The sequence below is a fragment of the Anopheles moucheti genome, chromosome 3 (assembly GCF_943734755.1).
Source record: "Anopheles moucheti chromosome 3, idAnoMoucSN_F20_07, whole genome shotgun sequence".
Taxonomy (NCBI): Eukaryota; Metazoa; Arthropoda; class Insecta; order Diptera; family Culicidae; genus Anopheles; species Anopheles moucheti.
The window spans coordinates 3,623,966-3,644,373 of record NC_069141.1 but is presented as its reverse complement, the minus strand read 5'-3'; the positions used below and the strand labels follow the sequence as shown (position 1 = coordinate 3,644,373).

Genomic DNA, 20,408 nt, shown 5'->3' with positions numbered 1-20,408 from the left:
TATGTAACGCTTCCGTTGACTTACGCTTTTCGACGTATTTTATTTCACTCGAAACGCTCCACACCACGGGGCATTCCACGGTTGATTGAAACATTTTTCCACTTCACGTTGCTTGTTTCCTCCGTCGAGTAGTTTGCTCAGTGAGGACCGCGGCAGGTGGGGAAAACCTATTAAAAAGCTAAAATGAGCGACAACGGGAAAGGGGGGAGAGTCTCAACGGAACATAGAGAATGAAACCACCACCCATTACTTGCAACGATGGGACGCCTTCGTGGGACGTCATGTCCCCGTAGTTGTGCGGACATTTTTCCACTGCCTAAAGTTTCCTATTTCCTGTCTGCCACTTGTTAAGCATGTACGCGGCTATGTGCAGTCTATTGTCTCAATTTACTTGACGGTAACGAGAATAGCAAAGAGAGAGAACCCCAAACATGGAGAAGAAAAAAACCTCCCGGAATCCAATCCGTTCGGAATGCCGATACCGATCTCGAATGGGTTTCCCGCGGAAGGAAAACTGGATGGAAACCGAAGACGAAACAAAAATCCAGGCCGTTGCCAAGAGATCGGCCCGACGCTTTCCGCAATGGGGGTTTTCTTTGGTGACTTTGTCCGGTTCCGTACCGGTGCCGGTCTCTTCCAACGCCTACTGTGTAAACACACTTGCTTAGTTTCACTTTAACAAGTGTCATCTCGCTGTGGTTCGGTCCACTCGATGTTTCTCCCATCTAAGCATCCCTTTAACGATGCTTGATGCTGGGGTTTCTGGGCCGATTTACGGTGCTATCAAGCGAAGGCAACGAACAAATGGACCCTTTTTCTTCTTCCTTGTTAACTCGATGCCTGTGAGTGAGTGTGTGTGTTTTTTCTTGTCCTCCCGATGGTCCCTTTTTGATTGGGGAATGAAATTAATTTCATGATGGTGTCAGAAGAGGAGGTCCCCAACGGCATCGTGGAACACACCAATGCATCCGATGCTAATGCCAATCGATGTCTTTGGCCTACTTTTCAACGTTGCGAAAGAGGCAAAGCGAATAGAAGGAGGTGACACAGGAAATAAAACCATCTGCCGTGCCGGTCGCACCGTACCAGTGCCCCAGCCAGAGGGTTTAGCCGCTAATCATCAGTTTGCAATCAGTCCTTCAGAGATTAGCTCAGGCACATGCACAAGGGCGCACACGCATACACAAAAAAAGCGATGCCGAGCCTCGCAAAGCCCGATGGTTGGTACGCGAGAATGTATGTTTTATCGCAAATTCCACGCCTAATCAACTGATCAGCTTCATCGGATTGAGCATCCATTGGAATTCACTTAGGCGTTTGATTCGTACAGGCAATCAGGGCGTAAGTCAGGACGGTTCGAGTATATGTCTCATTAGCGCGCGACTGTTGGCAGCAAGCGATGCCTCGCACGAAATGGGAAAATTATGGTCACACATTTTGTGCAAAGAGCTAATTGGGAAAGTTGGGCCCGCTGGTGTGAGTGAATGTGTACGCCAAACGAGTTGTGCTAAATGATTTTTGCTTCCGACATAATGTCTTCGTTGTTTTTTCGTTTTTATAGAGTTCCTGTCTTCCATCTTTACTGAACGTTCCGGATTGGAGAAAAAACGTAAATCAAGATATTTATTAAACAAGATTCCTAGTTTACCATCACGGCTTTCCGATAGAGAGCGCCAGCAATCGGTAAAGTAAGATCACAACTGTTAAATATGTGACAAGTGAAAACGTTTCACAGACTTACGCTTGTTATTTGATTAATTTAGACTTGGTTAGTTTTTATTTAATTTTCTGCAAAATGTCTGCAAAATTATGTCCAACATACTACTTGGGCACAAATCTTGTACTCCTGTCGGAGTTAAATAATCTTTTTTAATTCTTGGAACTAAAGTATGCAATAACCAATTATGAGGTTTAACTTTGGTAGTCACCAAGGGTTGCGAAATAGTTTTGACATTTGATGACCGGTTTGGTCTTCCGCTTGAGATATTCTTTACCCCTTGTCATGGGTACCAAACGATTTAAATAAGACTAGATATACAAAGAGATAGCAACTAAGATCTGCTCGAATTTCATCTCAGAACGTCACTAGTTATTTGCTCATAATTATATTAATAAATAGCTTTGTATCAAAATAAATGCAACTCATTTGTGCGTAGATATATTATACATATACACTCACTTGTGTGCTAACATGAACTTTTCCGTGAAGGAATTGATAGCTTCTGTTGAAATCACCCACTCATAAAACATAATAAAATATCATAATAAGGGAACAGTTCATTCTTTTCGTTAGAATTCAAGTAAACACATTGTAATATCATAAGTTATCATGAAAACTGCCTCATTGAATAGTGAGTTTCCATTGAATTTTTAAACATACCGAACACTTCTGTTCGTGATAAGGAGGCATTCCACATTTTGTCCTTTCAAAAGAACAAACATTCCCACAATCAATGGAAAGCTTTGCTCGTTCTACGAAATTGGTCCATTCGTTCCGTGCATTCAATAATATCCCACGCGTTGGAAAATGAATGAATGCCATCAGGAGAAGCTCATTAAAACACTATCACCATCGATCCGGCGGCATCGAGTGGGAGTGAAATGAAAATTTCCAATTTCCAACATTTACCACCAGCGTACTCAACCGAAATGCTCCTTTCATTAACCTAATTAATCTCTGCCCTGCCACACAATTTATTACCTGCCTTGTGTTCCGCGCTTTCCCGAGCCAGAAAGAAAGCCCCACAGCTTATGAAAACATTACTCGATCTCCGGGTGGGGAGGTTGGAGGGGGGGGGGGGTTTACCGTTCAGCAAACGCACCATTTAATTGCGATTATTGTAGTACAAATCGTGGCCAGGTGAGTGCCACAAGGAAGTCGATCGTGGCGGGTACTTGCAATCTTGGTTGTCCTTCAGATATCGAGTGGAATTTACCACCGTCAACCCCACGCGGCCCAGGCGCAAAGGGTAACAATTTAAGCTTTAAATGGACTGACTACGGACGCGATGAAACGGTAAAACGAAACGCCACGACAAATATTGCCCTTTCCAAACAAGGAGGATTGTTAATCCCTTTCACGACAAATAAAAAAAACTAATGAAGGTTTAGATTAAAATTGTTTCCCTTTGTTTACTTCGTTTGATGCTTTATTGCGTCATTTTTTCACTCAAATTATTTATTATTCATTTTTTTCTTGACAAGCTCCAACAGAACGGCAGTCATTCCGTGTCAAGTCGTGTAACTCAAGGAAGAAACGGAGTTTTGACTTCGAATTGTTCATGGTGGTTTTCTTTAATATATCACGTTTCCTTCATTGCGATGCCAATCTCTATTTAGTTCTTTTGAATTCGGTTTAACTCATGAAAAGTCCGGGATTTCATCTCATTTGAATTTATGCTGCCATTTACTTTTTTTACTAAAACATTTTATGACCTCAGAAGATACTCCTGGACTGGAATTTCACACATACCCTGATCTAATTTGCCATTATCTGGATAATTAATCCTGCATCTGGAAAAAAAATCAGAATCGTATTTTCCTGACGTATGAACACCAACGTCAATCCTAATAAACCATAGGCAGCATTCGGGAGATACGCGACCAACACTTTAGACAAGGATGTCTTACGTTAAATTTATATAAATTTTCGAGCATCATTGTTATGTGCCATTTTTACCAATTTCTATAATTCTTAATTATTTCTATGAATAGAATTGTGTCTACTTGTTTAACATCTCGTTATTCTTCTATATGTATCAAATGTATTGTAAATGAATGTATTATTACTAATTATTATTTACAGTTACACTTCTTGGAGCAGCGGGGTTCTTTTATTTTATAACAAAAAGAAGATGAACCCGTTTATAAATGTACAAATATCTACTTTAAATAATACTAACAACTTTTCCCGGGGTTTTCTTGGTGCCATCTTTTCAGAATCCTACCAATGCAGTGACACCACCAGCATTGTGCAAACAATCCTTACAAAATGCCGTAAAGCCCAATGAGTGACGCTTAAATCATACCAAAACCCACCGAATTAGTGCTATAAAGAGGGCCAGTATTTGCCAGCTTTGCCGAACGTCTTGCCGCAGCAGTTTAACCTCATTCCCTCGCCGCATTATCTCCTGCACCTTTGCCGACGAGAGGCTTCCGCACTTAGTGTGTACGTGTGTCTATGAGTTTATTTTATAACCATACGCGTGAGTTGGTGGCACCATCGTGTGCCCAAAGTGTGTGCATGTGTGTGTCTATGTGTGTGTGTGATTGCTTGTGGTGCAAGGATAAAGTGAAATGCATATTTACCATCCGGTTGCGTCTTGTGTAATGCGATGTGTAATTGAGCAAACAATTAAATCGCACCAACGCCACCGCCAGGAAGTGACAGTGAGCGACAGAAACTTGTACCAACCGTGAAAGGGAAGCCTTTTTTTGAGGGGGGGCTGGGCATCAACCAACAAAAAAAATAGAGCCAGGAAAGGTGTGCAATCAAGGAACGTGGTTGTGCGGTTTGGCCAAGTTACGGATCCTTAACGGGTGGTACAGCTGTTGAACAGCGCCAGCCGGCGAAGAGAAAGGAATAAATCAACCTTGATTCACCAGAGCCACCAGGAGGACACCGTTCCCGCGTTTCCGGCTCCTGGCGAAAGGAACATGCGCTCGAACGGATCGTCCCATCAGCTACTAGACATCCCGTGGACATGAGTGTAAGTAGCACGCGCAGACATTCGCGAACATACACACACACACACTATAAAGCATGAGCATTTTCATGCTGTGTACACCTTCATTTAACGGATGGGTGGGCATGTGCGCTTTCTTCGTATTAAATTGTGTTGCAAAATTATTCATTGACGTACGGTCCTGCTTTGTATCTCTCCGCTATTCTTTCCTCTTCGAAATTGCTTTCGCTAAAATGGAAGTCAAATTAATTGGGTTCACAGTACACACACCCGAATAAATGATGAAAAGTTAACGCAGTCCATCAAAAAAAAAACTTTCCACCAACCATTTCAGCTGTAATATTGTGCACGGAGAAGTTTGCCTGAAAGGCACCATTGTCGTACGCAGCCACGGCTTCCCAGTTACGTACGCAACCATCTGTTTCGCTTACTTTGATCAAATTTCCCCTTCCTGCAGTGACGCCACCGCAATGTGTCTGCAAATGTTGTCGAATAAATTATGCTCAACGGTTTTTGAGGCACGCTTTCGCACGGGAGATGCTCTTTGGTCGCTAAATTTCAAGTGCAGCATTTTTCTTCCTCCACCGAGTTCAAATAGCTTCAAATCAGCGCACGCGGTGACTTTGTGCCCCGTGAAGTGGAAAAATGTGTCGACACATTTGGCGCACCGCTACCGGAATTGTGCGTCGTAAAAATTTAGATTCTCGCTTGCCGCAGTAAAAGGTACTGCTTGCAAGCGTTTGCCGTTAACTGCTACAGAGCTGGGGCAATTCTTTTCGATTCCTTCCCATGACGTTTAATTTCTTTTCAAGTGTGCCGGTTTTTTACGGCCAACCGTTGTGAATCGTTCAACTTTACAGGGGGTTTTATAACTGTTTTGGACGTTTTGCGGTCCTTGTTTCTTTAAACAAGAAACTTTAAACTTTTTCTGTTTTTTCTTAAATTGTTGCTTACAAAGGCTTAAAAAATACATAAGTAGTTTGGAGTTCAATGAACTAAAACATGCTATTGATGATACTTAGTTTATTAATTCGGCTTATGTCGAACAATAGGTAGTGAGAAATTTTAATGATCGAGCTATAAATCTAAATTAATAATCAAAATACAAATCACATAAAATGTCGCTACATCTGAGGCCATTTTAAACCCCTGTATATGAAGCTGTTCAGCCATTAAGTTAACGATAATTTGCGTCTTGTCGTTAGTACCCCTCACTATAACAAAGAATAAAAATAATATATACTGGACGCGTCATGTTTTAGTAGAGCTTTTGATCTAAAAAAAAATGACCAATATTCATGTTCTACCATCGCAAAACAGAAAGAATCCTAAGAATGACCTTTAAAAGTGGATCATTAAACTGTGCATTAAACAGCATCTTTAATGTTAAGGCTCACAAGATTCTTCTGCTCGAATGCAGTTGGAACATTTGCCATTGCGAGAAAAATGCCACCGGATGCAGAGCCAGGCAGTGATGCAAAACAAAACAAGACGATGTACAAAACAGTTTTCCTTACGCTGTTCTAATTTCTCATCTTTGCTTTCCTGTCTCATGGTCCCACGGTCTCGATTTTCTTCATTCCATCCCACTTGCGAAGATTTCCTAACGTTCATGGTCATCCGGGAGGCATTAATTTGTGGCTGCTGTCGCGCCCTAAATCGGATTTGGCCCTCCGCACGCTACGGTCCCCTCGGTTACTAACCGATCGCACGAGAATTAACAATCCGCGGTCAAATGCGTACGACGGTGGAATGCATAATTTATGCCCAAAAATTCGCTTTTGCGCTGATGCGTTTTGTAAATAATGTAAAGCAAACGGGCATGTGTATGGGTGTGCGCATGAAAATGGACAAGGAAGTGGAAAAAATAAACAAAAACACCACACCCTTGCAAAGTGCTTTTCGGTGTAGTGTGGAGCAAGGGACAATAGCTCACTGTTCTATTTAGCTACCGCTACCATTAACATAAATCATACGATGCTGTTGGAGCGGTGTTAGCGGCTGGAGCATTCTGTTCCTGAAATATTGTGTGATAAAGCATTAGCAAAATGGGGTTTGTATAATATTCTCTTTCTTTGTAATACCGATATTAACTAGCATTTGATTGTATATAGCGTATTTTATTTAAAACACTGTATATTACCTAAATATATTAAAGTAGAAGACCAATAAACTTAATTGTTATCAACGGCAAAACATAATAGGGAAACTATAACAGCATTTTAATGCAACTAATTTCGTTTCCTTGCGAACGCCTACCAAAATTGATCAGTACTACCTTTCGGTACTACTCAATTACTCTCTTCTCACACTTACTCTGGTTCCATACCACCGGAAGAACGTAACACGAAATCAAACAACAAAACGATCCATGTTTCCGGCCTCTGTTGTTTTTATTGTTGCTTTTGTTGCTCCTGGCGTCGATGCCTCCGAAGCAAATGGGCGGCGAGCCAGCACAATCTGACAGCGGTGTCCCATGTAAACAAAATTATCGGGATTACAATTTCCGAACAAATGCCAAAATGGGTGCCCTCGTAGGCGGAAATGGATGCTGAGGCATAGAACAGAGGGAATGTTAGTATCTTGTTCCGCTGAATTTTACATGCAAATTGGGAAGAGACATAAATAAACAACATCTCCTAAAAGAGATAAAAACGTCAAAATGAGCAGGATACAGTGAACGAATAAATAAAACAACGACAAAAAAACAAACACAACCCAGTCAAAGAGCTTTACTCTACAAGGACGGTGTCGGCTTTTGGCGAGGCGCTACAATAAACAGACACCGTTTCTCCCGATGACAATGGCAAACGAATTTCGATGCTCTGGTGGCGGTTTTTGTACTGATTCATCAGGTGTGAAGCGTTTCAGTATCGCTTTGTGTCGCCATTTTGTTCCTGTCACATCGGTCTCCTTTTTTTGATTCCAGATTGTGCAGTCCCTTGTCAGCAGTACAATGATTAATTTTTGAGTTGAATTTTAGCATGCGGCGAGATGGAAATTTTCGGTAAATGATTTTCCATGACAAAAGCGGCTTTCCAACGAAGCAACACGACCGCATATTTGTAGATGTTCAAAATTTGAACAGTTTTTTTGTTGTTGGGGTGTACAAACATTGGCGACAAAAAGGGATTGTTTGTGTGTGTCAGATATGTCACCAGTGAAGTAAATGGAACACGCTCAAGTCTGCGTATGATCCATTCAGTATCATTTGCAAAGATAAATGGGGTACACACTGTGAGACAATGTGTTGATGGTGATGATGGATGGATGATGCTCGAAAAATATAACAAAAAAAGTAAAACAGATAACAATTAAGATAAACAGCTTTAACGAACCAATGCAAAAGTTTTGTTGATTCGCGAACAAATTTCATTCCAACAAACAGAAGCGGAGAAACTGTTTTTGCGATTTAAGTCAAGCTGCAACTATAATCTAGCTATAATCTAGTTCTTTATCAATCAGGATTATGCAACGGGTCGCAAAGTATCCAGTGGAGTTTCATCACTAACAGCTTAAACCAAGCCTTAAGTTGTTTTTAATTTTCCAAAGACCCTTAATGACAGTCCTCAAGAAAATATTACCTACTTGCTTACTTGCTGTTCTACATCTTTAATGGCCTGACCTTAATTGGACGCAAATTACTGTGTAATTCATACTTTTGCTTCGGAAACATTTAGTATCAGTTATCCACTTCGTTTGGATTCTGTTCACCATACGCTTCGACCAAAACCAATTAAAATTAAACCATTACGCCCGTTCAAGGACAAACGTTTATGCTTCAATGTCATTACACATGTCCTTGATCTAAAATCGTGTAAATGTAAACGATACACCGTAATAACATCTTTCTATCCCTTTAAGACATCCTGGTGCCCGTGAGCCACCCATGGTTCTATTTCAATTTTCAACCAATATCCCTCTGCTCTGAAGATATCCCACCAGCACGGGTAGCTGATACAGCAAGCCTCAATCTTGTAACTCCTTGCCACGATAACGTTATCATCTGAAGCCAAAAGAAGAAGCTACATTGATTTTACAATAAGCTCTCGGCAGCTCGACTGTGAAGGAATTTAACCCCTGCAACTTTTTTTCGCTATACCTATGAAGACTCGGTCTGTTTTGTGTCTATTTTTCGCACCTCGCTCCTTCTCCTGTTTGACCCCATAGTTGTTTGGGAAGATTGGGTGAACCGACAAGGCTAGCAATAATCCTGGCTTTTCAACACGATCCCTTGCGAAGGGTGAAGGAATGCTTTAGCAATGAAAAAAGGTGCGCCCATGGGTAGTTTTCCATGTGAAGCCTTTCAACATAAATCACGCACCGATGTTGAATTGTTCGTGAAATCAGGAGAGAAAGAGAGCAGCATTGCATCCGGCAAAGGGAGATATTTGGAGCTATTGAAGAAGAATAAAGCAACACCAGGAAAAAAACCACACACAGCAGCAGCAGGTTTTGACTATTTCGCCCGCATACCCGACGAGACCAACGCTCCATCCCTGGAGCTTTTTCATACTCGGAAGTACAAAATGCTCACCTCACCGGAAAGCGTTTCGCAATAAAAATGCACGGTTTGGCAGCGCCAGAATCACACATTGAATATTACACGTCGCATGAATATATTGAACGTTCCACGTACTTTTTTCTTATGTTGGCTTTTCCGATTTTCCATCCACAACACACAAAAAAAAGCTAGATCCAGTTTCATCGTACGAAGCGAGTGGCTCACCGGGGAGGGTGTAATCTTTGATTTTCTTTCTTTTGCCGTGGTGACAAAGAGGGAAAGAAAATGTGAACCTTGGGAATGAAATCGGTAGCACCGGCCCGAAAGCCGGGGTGAAATTGAATAAAAAGATTTATGCTCGGCAACCGGCGCCTTGAGACCGAAGCATGTGGATACCGATAGGTGTGCTTTCCCTACACGTACAGGACGGCGCTCGCTAGGCAACAGCCCAACACACAGCGCAGCGCGGGATGAAATCGAGTGTGTGAATGCAAAGCTTCCATGTACCGAAGGATGACAGGGCAGAATATTCCATCTGGAATAGAAAATCTCTCAATGGCGCGATCCCATCGTTAAAATACATGCAATCCGCGTAGAAATCCACGAACACACACTTACAGTGTCAAGCAAAACTTTTCGACAATTCTCTAAAGGGAAATTGCTAAACCGCAGCCAAATAAGCATAAGCTGTAGGGATCGTTAAAGTTTTTACAGCGCTGCCCGTTGTGCGTTAACGCCTGGCTCTCAATTTGTTCCGAAATTAGTTGACCTCGCCTTGAAAATCCGTAGTAATACGTGCCATGCAATATCCGAAAGTATTATCGGTGGTCAGGCTATTGATATGCCTTTCGATACACCAGGGCGTAAATCCCTCGAGAATCTTGGGACGGATTTCTCAATTTCGTTTCAAGAAAGCAGGCAAAAAAGATGCTGATTACGGTGAACGATACTCGGGCACCATTCGGTTTGTTGCGAAGCTACTCTCTGAATCCCGAATGATGACCTCGCTGTTTACCCCTGCTATGGCATAATATTGGAACGCACATTGGGAAAACATTAGGTAAGATAAGTTTTCCCTTTTTTGCTACAGGTTGTCCATTACTTTTTATTGCCTTGAATTACCGCTTCCATAGAAGGAATTGTGCACTTTATTAAACGAAAGAGATTTATTTAGAAGTTTAGTATCTTCTCCTTCTTTTTCTCCTTCTACAATTGACAGCTTGTCAGTTGTTCAACTCTTATAATACCACATTGCACAACACCCAGAGCCTTGACAATTCATGTTTGAATAAAATTGACAGAGGGACCTGTTTTAACAAAAAATATCTTATATCAAGCTAATTATATAAAGCACAATAATTAAAATACACTGGAATGTTGACAAAGGATCGTTAAAGAGTAAAAGTTCAGGTATAAACGCATTTGTCAACATGATTCGTGGATAACAGATTTTTGTTGTTTGGAACATAATACAATAAACTTCCATAGTCCACAATAAGGTATCAAATATAGACAGCCACTCGGTCAATCTGCTTCTTAAAACCATAGAGTAAACAATCCCTGACCGATTATTGCAGGCTGCCTTAATGAGTATAGCTGTCTCAAAACTCTGCAGCTTTATCGTTCAAGGTCTTTTCGCACCTATTGACCGGATTTTGCTCCTGATTCTTAGTGCACGTCGAAATAGCACTTTTATCCTCTCCATCGTGTTTGTTTTTGATACCTTCTTCCGTATTGTTTTGATGTTAATAATCCAGACCTCGAACCTTCGAGTTGTCCTTGCCATTAGTGCTGACGCGTCACGTTCTAGCGCTTCCCAATGTTTGATGATGTTTGATTTTATGGCTGGTCACTGATCCCCGGGTGAAGGTTCTATACTGACAACAACAAAAAAAAGTCGATAATAGCCTGCCAGCAGATGTAGCATCTGGCAACATCCATGTCTTTCCAGAGCGAGACTCCGAATGATGATGGCAAATGGGAACTTTACCGAATGAAAAAAAGAGAAATAAACTGACTGACGATCAACAAAACGACCCAACTGAATAGCCGACAGCTATATGCTATATCCTTCATCATCATGGAACTACTCCAGGGACTTTCCTTTTCAAGGATGTTTTTGATGCTCTCGGTTGCTCATTCTTTTTTTCTCGATCTCGATCCCTAACTTCCAGAGAAGAAAAGTTTCTATTTCCAATAACGTCCACACTTCAGCTCGTCCTTTTCTCACTTTGCCAGACAAGAGGGCAACTGTTTGTGTTGCTCTCACACATATCACCACCAGCAAGCGGCTCTTTTACTTGACCGTTCGTAGGGCGCGATATTACTTTCCGGGAGGTTTTGTGCGTAAGATACGAATACGCCTTCACCCATTGCCCAAACCTCAATGACTCAATGACAAAACATACCCAACCAAAGAGGCAATTATGCAATGGTCGCACATTTTTCCTTTCATTCCTTCAGCCACCGCGAGCAACATCTTCGGACAGACACAAGGTGCACAAAACTTGTTCAACTGCAAGGAAATGCCTCTCATCTGCAGAATGAAACCCTCTCTGGGTGCCCAGCACACTTTCGCGCATCTCGCACTCAACTGCAAGGACCTTCTTCGGTGCTTGTTCATCGCTTCGTAACTCGGTACAATGTGTACCGGGAGGCATTCGGCTGGAGCAAAAAAAAAAAATACACAGCCCTGGGTTTAGCATCGGGAAGGGGGAAAAATCTAATCCTCATGACAACAGTGGCGTAAAAAAAGGCATTCACTGAAGCATCATCTCGGGGGATAGATTTTCCGCGTTAATGAACTTTTCATTCCGCAAAATACGACGAATGACGACGATGATGATGATGATGTTCGTGAATGACCTATCAAACGCTGGAGCGCGCTTTTCGTTTGCCGGCTACGCCAAAGCTTACCCCTCAAGTGCAATTTATGTTTTTAATGTTGTTCAGCGTGTTGGTTTCTGTTTCGCTTGTCGCGCTGTTCCGTTTTCCATGTGCACTCATTTCGACGTTCGCGAAAAGATTTCCCTACTTTCGAGAGCGATTAGCCCTCAATTAGCTTTAAAGCGAGAAGATTAAGTGAATCAGCCCGTTCTGCCGAAGCTGTTTGACACGCTGCTCAACGAGCGAGGTGATAAATGATAACTTCGATTCAAGATGGTATGAGATGGTAAATATTTGTTAAAAAATGGTAAATATAATGTTACTTCTGCTTCCAGGATAATCATGAAAGGAAAAAGTTTGGTTTGCAGCAAAATAAAGTCTTTTTCGTGCTATTAGAAGACATTTGCGATACTCTTTTATATTAAACATTCAGCATGTCTTAGAATAATCAGTATACCTACATCAACTACTACTTATTATAAGTATTCTATGTATTATAGAGTACATTTACAGATGTGTGTAAAACATTAGATATATATTTTTATTTCTTCAAGAATGGCCAGGTCGTATTGCTAAAACATGGGATATATTAGTAATAAAAACTAATTGAACATGTTTTACATACGACTTATATAATACTGGTCCGAACTTGCCGAATTCTTACTGCACTCAAAAGAACTATAGAGAACAGCGGCGGACCAAACGGTAGGCGGAGTAGACGGTCGCCTAGGGCCTCGCCGTGTTGGGGGCCCCAAACAACTTGTGCCGATTGTGCGATTTTTGGAAATTTAGCAGCAGAGTTATTTTATAGCACAAAATCTAATTAAAAAGGTAGAAAATTGATCAAAAATATCCTTAGATTTTATTAATCCTTGGTTAGATAATTTTTTTTAATTTGATTTGCTATATCGGCACGGTTACACGGCTACGCAAGAGAAGTATGCAGTGTATTCAAACTCCTTCTTCTTTATCGGCACGACATCTTCAGGATGTATAAGCCTACCATTTCTATTTTTTAAATATTTATTTACCCGTAGGATAGTCAGTGCTGCGTACGGAGGTTTGGTGGTCCAAATGAAATTTTTCCGTGGTCCTGTCTTGTGCAGACCGACTGCGCTACCAATACACCATCTGGTCGCCCCGTGAACCCTCATATGCCCTTTTACTTCAACCTATTCATGTATTCTATTTCTTGAACGGGATTTTTTCATCTGTTCGTAAATGATCCTACCGTTAGATGCTAGAATAGAAACCATGCTTATTTTCACTTCCGCAATATTCGCAAGCTATTGCCATTGCGATACTCGTGGTGTGGTATTGTTTTCTTTCACCGATTGAACCGTGAAAATGTCCTACCTGCGTATTTCGGAACAGTATTGTGGTGGAGTATTGTGTTTAGTATTACGATTGTCACAATTTCTGCAAGTTTGCAAGCCGGTATTGATGTTATAACCGACACAATCTGTCAGGGTACTACGAAATAGCTAGCTTTGTCATAGATTATGAATAAAATCATATTGCAATCATTAGAACTATCTTTTTCGTTTGATATTTCATACCTCATGGTTCTTAGAATACCATTTCTGTCTTTCTTGATTATTACTTAATCGAAGCTGGATTGTCCAGCTTATGTCCACCCATCCCAAACTGTCCAAACACTTCATCATATCCCCGTGTAGAATACTGTTCAAACTACATTGTTGTAATCTCGGTAACATTTGCATCGTTGTTAGACTGAAATTGTTCTAAAATTTCCAATTCTAAATCCATACGGTTTAAGATCATCACCGCGAAATCGTTAATTTAAATTAGAAAAAGAACACGAAAAAAGATACTTGAAGAAATCAAGTATGCATTGATATAAAAACGATGTGTTCAGTGAAGAACCTATCATAGTAGTCTTGCTAAAACATTGTCGTGCGTGCTGAAAGCGGTCTCGTTTTTTGGATTGAAAACTCAGTTTGTTTGAGAAAAATAAGTGAGTGCTTTGTGGTTTTGTATCCCTATAATTTGCTACTGACTTTCAAATTGTGCCTGAAGAGCACGTAGTGTGTTTCATACTGACGTAAATGTGCAAGTGTAAATGTTACGAAATGATCGCAAGTATCTTCACAATGACCGAAGAGATCGGTCCAGTAATTCTAGGATTTCTTGACGCACGGACAACCGACCTAAAATTGGAGCATCAAACTTCATACGCGAAAATCAATCGAACGATCGAAATTCACATTAATATGTGCAGGGCCACGAGAGTTGACAAATTTGCCCAATGACAAAATAAACTGGGCAACTGTGAAAACCACTATACCATAGCCGCACACATAATCGTTTTCAGATTTCCGATGCCAGGAGAGCATGTTTTTCCAGAGGTGACATCTGCAGCTTGGGACAAATTTGCCCATCACAATTGCTATTTCATACTATCAAACACGTGAGAACGATCGCTAATGTAAGGAAGATCAATAAAACGGAAAGGATCCTTCATCTCGCTCAAACTTTCCGTCGGCTGGTACGAAATTCCATACAAAACCAGCTGTTTTCCGATTTCCGATACCAGGAAAGCATCCACTATAGAGGTAGAACCTTGTACAGCAATTTTGCTCGAAAACCGCCGAAAGGTATGCAATATTTAAACACTAACTTTCCCGTTGATCGTGAAAAATTTCTTCAAAAACTACCAGTTTTCGAATGTATAGTACCAGGAGAGCATGCACGGAAGAGGTAGCCCCTGGTAATTTTGCCCGCCTAAAGGTATGCAATGTTTAAACACTAACTTTCCATACAAACCAGCTGTTTTCAGATTTCCGATACCAGGAGAGCATGTTTTTCAAGAGGTAACACCTGGTACCAGCAGAGCAAGATGGCGCCCAACAATTCATGAAAAGTTTCATGAAACATTTCATGAAATATTTCATGAAACATTTCATGAAAATTTCATGAAAAATTCATGAAATATTTCATGAAATATTTCATGAAACATTTCATGAAATATTTCATGAATGAAATTTTCATGAATGAAATTTTCATGAATGAAATTTTTATGAATGAAATTTTCATGAATGAAATTTTTATGAATGAAATTTTTATGAATGAAATTTTTATGAATGAAATTTTCATGAATGAAATTTTTATGAAAAAATTTCATTCATAAAAATTTCATTCATGAAAATTTCATTCATAAAAATTTCATTCATGAAAATTTCATTCATAAAAATTTCATTCAAGAAAATTTCATTCATGAAAAATTTCATTCATAAAAATTTCATTCATGAAAATTTCATTCATAAAAATTTCATTCATAAAAATTTCATTCATGAAAATTTCATTCATAAAAATTTCATTCATAAAAATTTCATTCATGAAAATTTCATTCATAAAAATTTCATTCATAAAAATTTCATTCATGTAAATTTCATTCATGAAAATTTCATTCATAAAAATTTCATTCATAAAATTTTCATTCATAAAAATTTCATTCATAAAATTTTCATTCATTAAATTTTCATTCATAAAAATTTCATTCATGAAAATTTCATTCATAAAAATTTCATTCTTTAATTTTCATTCATGAAATTTTCATTAATGAAAATTTCATTCATGAAATATTTCATGAAATGTTTCATGAAATGTTTCATGAAATATTTCATGAATTTTTCATGAAATTTTCATGAAATGTTTCATGAAATATTTCATGAAATAATTTCATGAAATATTTCATGAATTGTTGGGCGCCATCTTGCTCTGCTGGTACCAGGTGTTACCTCTTGAAAAACATGCTCTCCTGGTATCGGAAATCTGAAAACAGCTGGTTTGTATGGAAAGTTAGTGTTTAAACATTGCATACCTTTAGGCGGGCAAAATTACCAGGGGCTACCTCTTCCGTGCATGCTCTCCTGGTACTATACATTCGAAAACTGGTGGTTTTCGAAGAAATTTTTCACGACCAACGGGAAAGTTATTGTTTAAACATTGCATACCTTTAGGCGGTTTTCGAGCAAAATTACTGTACAAGGTGCTACCTCTTCCGTTGAAGCTTTCCTGGTATCGGGAATCTGAAAACAGCGGGTTTTGTATGGAATTTCGTACCAGCCCATGGAAAGTTTGAGCGAAATGAAGGATGCTCTCGGTTTCATCCATCTTCCTTAAACTAGTGAACGCTCTCACGGGTTTGATAGTAGGCAATGCAATATTGATGGGCAAATTTATTCCACACTGCAGGTTATTTCACCTGCAGCGCAAATTTATTCCACCTCTTGAAAAACATGCTCTCCTGGTGTCGGAAATCTGAAAACAATTGTGTGCGCGGCAACGGTATAGTGGTTTTCACAGTCGACCAGCTGATTTGGTCATTGGTCAAATTAGTCAGCATTTTGTCAACTCTCGTGGCCCTGCACCTAATGGATCAAAGAATGCTATAAAACATGATCAGTTGTTGAAAACGTTCAGTAAGTAGAAGCTCACCACAGGAATCAACCGTTAATTTTTATTCATCGCCTAAAACATCGACGTGAGCGAATGATCATGGAGGTAGTCTTTCAACACAAAAACTTGACCTAGCATTTTAGTTTACAAGTTTAGCATAACACAAATTATTATTATTATATAAAATTTGCGTTGTTTGTTTAATGGGATACACAATTTTAAACAATCTACTAAATAATAAATAAACAAAAAAATCGAAATTCACAACTTAGTAACTCGCTCAATCTGTATTGCAAAACGTATGACGGGTGACTACCCTTCACAATGCATCAGAGAATGAGCGATCTCCCGACAGGATATGCAATATATACGCGGCATACTTACGTGGAGTAATTTGATTGGATGAATTTTCCTCTGCATTCGGCTCCATCTGGGCATCATCCTTATTGATGACGCACCACTATCTGTGTTGTCCCCGTGCTCGATGGTCTCGGCTGTCTTCCTCGGCGACGTATCTTAAACATACCATGAGTCCAACCGGCTTCACCCCGTGGAAACAGAATCGGGTACTGTAGTGGACGCATCATCTGGTTGGTGTCATACACTGACCTTAAGGATCCTGTAGCACGATGTTGCAGCACAATCTCCCGTCTATATTCCGTGCTACCGGTGATATCGTCACAAACACACATGACCCATCTCACCTGCAGTCGGTGTGTTGTTCCGGAACTGGTCAATACCTGGTATACGTGAAAGGAAGCAAAGGCGCAGCTCATCGCGAACAGACATGCGTTCATACGTATGACTGAACATCCGTGTTAGGAGATTGCGTGTGATAAATACTCGCTGCAGGACAGACAATATCGATTGAGTCCACCACCAACTACTGGTGCTTGAATGTTTTGTTATGTTAAGTTAAGATCGAAGAAGTTAAGATGACTGAGTGTTGCATAGCGAATATCTCGGAAGCACTGCGAGCGAACCAATTCGATGGCAAAGTGCTCCTTCGATGCTGTAGTTGTAAAATCCAGCACGTGCAGCTTCTCGAAGTTGGCGCACGTATGATTGTAGCTCCATTTAGAAGAGTTCAGATACAGTGGTAACTGGAGTTGGTGGTGATATAGCCGGTTCCGATATTGTATTCGAAGATGGTGATGGCCCTGGCGGACCATTTGAAGAAGATGATTAAGGGCGGCCCAGCGGCGGATCAAACGGTAGGCGGAGTAGGCCCTTTCTTACTGCGCTTTTCGCCTTGTCTCATTTCAAGTCCCCTCAATGTTCCCCTTCTCTCCTGCATCGTTTTTAAAATTAGAGGCCCCTACTATAATTCCTCCGTGGGCCTCCAAGGGGATTGATCCTCCACTGATAGAGAAACTAAAATCAAAAGGAAACTAAAGAAAGCAAACTGTTCCTTGAAGCTGACATCAAAGCCAAGCAAAGCTTTCGTATGATGAATTCTACTGTTCTCTGCTAAAATGTTAGTTTGACATTATCACTGAGCAAAAGCGCAAAGAGTGACTTCCACGAACCTAACAATTTCAGCCTTTGAATCAGGTTTACGAAGAAAAAGGTACTTCGCTCACACAGCAGGGGGGTTTTAGGTCACTAAATCTAATTTGGTACCTTCCATTTGACATTCGATTTACCTCCGTAAAGTAGTTAAATTTGAGCAAAGGTACCAGAATAATGGCTGAAGAAAGTGATTTGTCAATAGGTGTAGTTGAGGTGCCACAAAAGTTGACAAATTTGTCAAGTGACAAAATCAGCTTGTCAACTATGAAAAACCACTATACCGTAGCCGCGCACACAATTGTACTCTTTGACAAAATAAATTGACAAGAATATCCACATGATAGAAGCAGCTTTCGGCTGTTGTTACTAATATTTATAACTGATTTAATAGTTTTATTTTTTGTGTAAATTTTAAGAGATTCGATTTGAGGAATAATGATAAAATATAAGTTAAAGTTTATTCAAACATCAAGCTTATGTACTTTTATATGCAAAATAAAATATAATTTTCCGATAAAAAATAATAATAACATAATGCTTTAATTAGCCAGCGGTGCCAAATTTTGTCAGTGGATTTTCTACAAAATGAAATTTAAAAAAAGGTCACAAATAGTGACAAATTTGTCAGCATTTTGTCAGCTCTCGTGACCCTTAACCTAATGATTTTAATGAAAAAAAATGCTTTATTTCTCATTTGGAAATCATACATTCAAGCATCCAAAATACCACATTCCATTTCATGTCATCCAAGTACATTGGGGCAGTTTCCGGTTGCGCTTCAAACTAGACGAATGGCATATTCTTCCCGTTCAAGGTTTGATTCACAAGAAGCACTCCGTAATGAACCCGTCCTCACAACGGCCTAGTTTTTTTGTGCAGTCCGCACAGCTATTGATAGTCGTCTGGAAAAGATAAATGGTTCGGTAATGTTTACTTCTCATTGCATTGCAAAAAAACCACTCAACCCTGCATGCCTACCTGGTCGTCGCATGAGACTCCCTTCCGACTGAGGTACCCATAGCCACAGTAACGCGCTCCAATGCTTTTACATATCGCACACGTTGGTGCCTTTGGAAAACGATAGAGGAAAGGAAGCGAATCAGTACGGTATGTGCGAGAGCAAACCCATCAACGGTTGAGCTACGAAACTCACGTAGACAAACACCATGGCATCCGCGACGGCTGCCGTACAGAGCAGCACTGCTAGAAGAATGCACACTTGCTTCATGTTTGGGTTATGTATGAATATATTCGTACCACGTACCACTGGATCAAACCTAAGCTAACAGAACACTGACGGGTAACCGAACCAGACGCTAGACTTTTTATACTGCATTTATCTCGGAACGCACGCGGCGCACTCTTGACAGCGCAAAGGTGATTCACGGATTGATGGGAACTTTTATCTTGCGTATATTGTGTTGATTATTGGTGCGAATCCGGGTTCTGTTTTGCGCACAGTTAAACAATACAAAAGAAGCAAACAAGCTGTATCATATAGAGCATCTTGATAGGCTGTGGGATGTAACAGAGCGGATAAGATTAATATACAGCGCGTATTTCTTTATCGATGAGTAAGTTCGAACCGACATGAATCATCTATTCGCTGATACCGTGAATCCGCTGTCGCAATAACTTGTCGCATTATTAGTTTCCTTATAATAAAACAATACATTTTCTTTTTATGTTATGTTGCAATTTTTAACGTTTATATTTATAAACGTTATACAACGTTTTATATTTTTGTAGATTTAAACTGTGCACTAGTGCTGTGCGCTCCAGATGGCACCAACGCACTGTGGGCAGTTTAGAACAAATATGACAAAAACAATATTCGCACAAAATTCATCCAAATCGACCGGTCGGAACCAGTTCCTGTTCTGAAGTTGTTTCTTCCCGATCACTAATATGCAATGTTGAGTAACAGCAACAGATGATATCGCAGATGAAACTGAGCAGCATCACAGTTGTTCGGCAAAATTGTTTTATTTCTCATTTGAAAATTGTGACAAATAGAGTAACGTATGTAACAAATTCACCGTACTATATGCCATCCAAATAGGGTCATCAGAGTGGTTTCTGCATGAGCATCAATCACACATTCTTCCGGCGTAAAGTTTGATTCACAAGAAGCACTTCACAATGTGTCCCTCCGCCCAGCGGCCGAGATTTAGTATGCAGTCCTCATAGCTATCGATAGTAGTCTGGAAAGGATAAACGGTTCGGTAATGTAGGTTCGGTAAAAAGCTCACAACCATGCAAGCTCACCTGGTCGTTGCATAAGTAAAGATAAGGATAGCCATAGGGGTACCCATTCTCACAAGACCACGCTCCGATGCTTTCACATCTCGCACACGTTGACGCCTATGGAGAATAATAAAAAAAAACAGGAAGTCAAT

The 20,408-nt window shown here is 40.2% G+C and overlaps 2 protein-coding genes across 2 annotated transcripts in view; one reads left to right on the top strand and one right to left on the bottom strand.

Moving 5' to 3' along the window:
- Nucleotides 1–4,610: 4,610 nt before the first annotated feature.
- Nucleotides 4,611–20,408, top strand: part of LOC128300270 (probable G-protein coupled receptor CG31760) — a 62,364-nt gene continuing 46,566 nt past the window's right edge. Inside the window, exon 1 of the mRNA XM_053036281.1 lies at nt 4,611–4,709. The gene's annotated coding sequence lies outside the window, so the exon portion shown is untranslated. The remainder of the gene's footprint in view (nt 4,710–20,408) is intronic.
- On the bottom strand, nt 18,504–19,303 carry LOC128300279 (uncharacterized). The gene is made up of 3 exons (XM_053036293.1): nt 19,163–19,303; nt 18,988–19,077; nt 18,504–18,911 (listed from the first exon to the last, which is right to left on the bottom strand). Exons 1-3 carry the CDS (start codon nt 19,235–19,237, stop codon nt 18,831–18,833), a joined length of 246 nt encoding a protein of 81 aa, XP_052892253.1. The 5' UTR covers nt 19,238–19,303; the 3' UTR covers nt 18,504–18,830.